Source organism: Arachis ipaensis, chromosome B08 (assembly GCF_000816755.2).
Source record: "Arachis ipaensis cultivar K30076 chromosome B08, Araip1.1, whole genome shotgun sequence".
NCBI classification, from domain to species: Eukaryota; Viridiplantae; Streptophyta; class Magnoliopsida; order Fabales; family Fabaceae; genus Arachis; species Arachis ipaensis.
In genome coordinates, this window is record NC_029792.2 from 11093013 (window position 1) to 11094468 (window position 1456).

The 1456-nt window shown below is 41.8% G+C and overlaps 1 protein-coding gene across 1 annotated transcript; it reads right to left on the bottom strand.

Annotated features, from left to right (window-relative positions):
• On the bottom strand, positions 541–1137 carry LOC107610511. The gene has a single exon (XM_016312561.1). The coding sequence runs from the start codon at positions 1135–1137 to the stop codon at positions 541–543; it is 597 nt and encodes a 198-aa protein (XP_016168047.1).

The window sequence follows — 1456 nt, forward strand, 5'->3', positions numbered from 1 at the left end:
CGTCCAACCAGTAGTAGAAAAATGAGTTCATTCCTGACTGCTACACCCACCATCCTGTGCAAGTCGCCAACGACAAGAACGAACAAAAAAAAGAGAAAGAGGATCTCCTTGTCTAAGTCTTCTCTCCATTCTGAAGGGCTTGGTTGGTGACCCATTAATCAAAATCGACATAGACGCTGTAGTCACACATTCCTTCACCCATGTCTTCTATCTAAGACCAAAACCCATCTTTTGTTGTACAATATCTACAAAACTCCATCTCACCCTGTCATATGCTTTCTGGAAGTCTAGCTTGATCAACGCCGCCTCCTTTTTGTGCAACTTCAGCCATTGTACCGTCTCACAAGTAACGAGAGCACCATCATGTATTTTGCGGCCTTTCACAAATGCAGACTGGGTCTCCCCCACTAACCCTGGAATCACTAAATGCATTCTTCTCATCAATACTTTCGATATCACCTTATACACACAACCAACCATACTAATCGGCCGAAGGTCTTTGATTTCCTTAGCTCCCACAAATTTTGGAGCTAGCGCCACCTATGTTATATTAGCATCCATTGGTAGCTTTGCACTTTGAAAGAATCCCAATACAACTGCAGTAAAATCCTGGCCAATCTCACCCCAGTATTTTATGAAGTTCATATTATATCCATCACTACCTAACACTTTATTGGACTCACAATCCCAAACCGCCTGTCGTATTTTCTCAGGCGGTGGCATTGCCTCTAACTCTGCTGCCTCTTCTTCATCAATTTGCTTTACCAACCCATCACGGATCCTAATCCTAGGAGCATATTTCTGCCGATATAGTTCTCTATAAAAATCTATAATCGCAACCTTTATTCTGGATTGATTCCGCACTAACCTTCCATTAATTACCAGAGAATCGATTATGTTGTTTCTCCTTCTAGCTGATACTAGGTTATGAAAGTATCTAGTGTTCTTGTCCATATCTCTAGAATGTTGAGACCGAGATATCTGCTTCCAATGAATCTCCTTTCTAGCATACCACTTTGCACAACAAGTCACAAGAGCATTCCGTCGAGCCTCCACCGTTCCGTCATAATTACCATCACTAACTATATCATCTATCTTCTTAATCTCTTCCTCACACCTCTTTATCCTGTTGTTCATGTCCCTAAAATTGTTCTTATGCCATCTTCTTAACGGTACCGTCAAGGCCTTCCGCTTATTAGTGAACTAAGCATCACCGAAGTTCCTCCACTCATCCTTTACCAACATGAGAAACCCCTCATGTGTAAACCAGGAATCCAAACTTTGAAAAAGTCTTGGTCTCCCACTAACTGTGTATCTTCTAAAATCAACGGGCAATGATCTGATAAACCTCTAGGACCCCCTTTCAACTGAGTATCTGGAAACTCTTCAAGCCACTCTAAATTGACGAGAATATTGTCAATGCGGCTACAAGATCGACATCGAAACCATGTGAACT

Coding starts and splice junctions, on each gene's coding strand:
- LOC107610511 (XM_016312561.1), bottom strand. CDS start 1,137: ATGAACAACAGGATAAAGAGGTGTGAGGAAGAGATTAAGAAGATAGAT.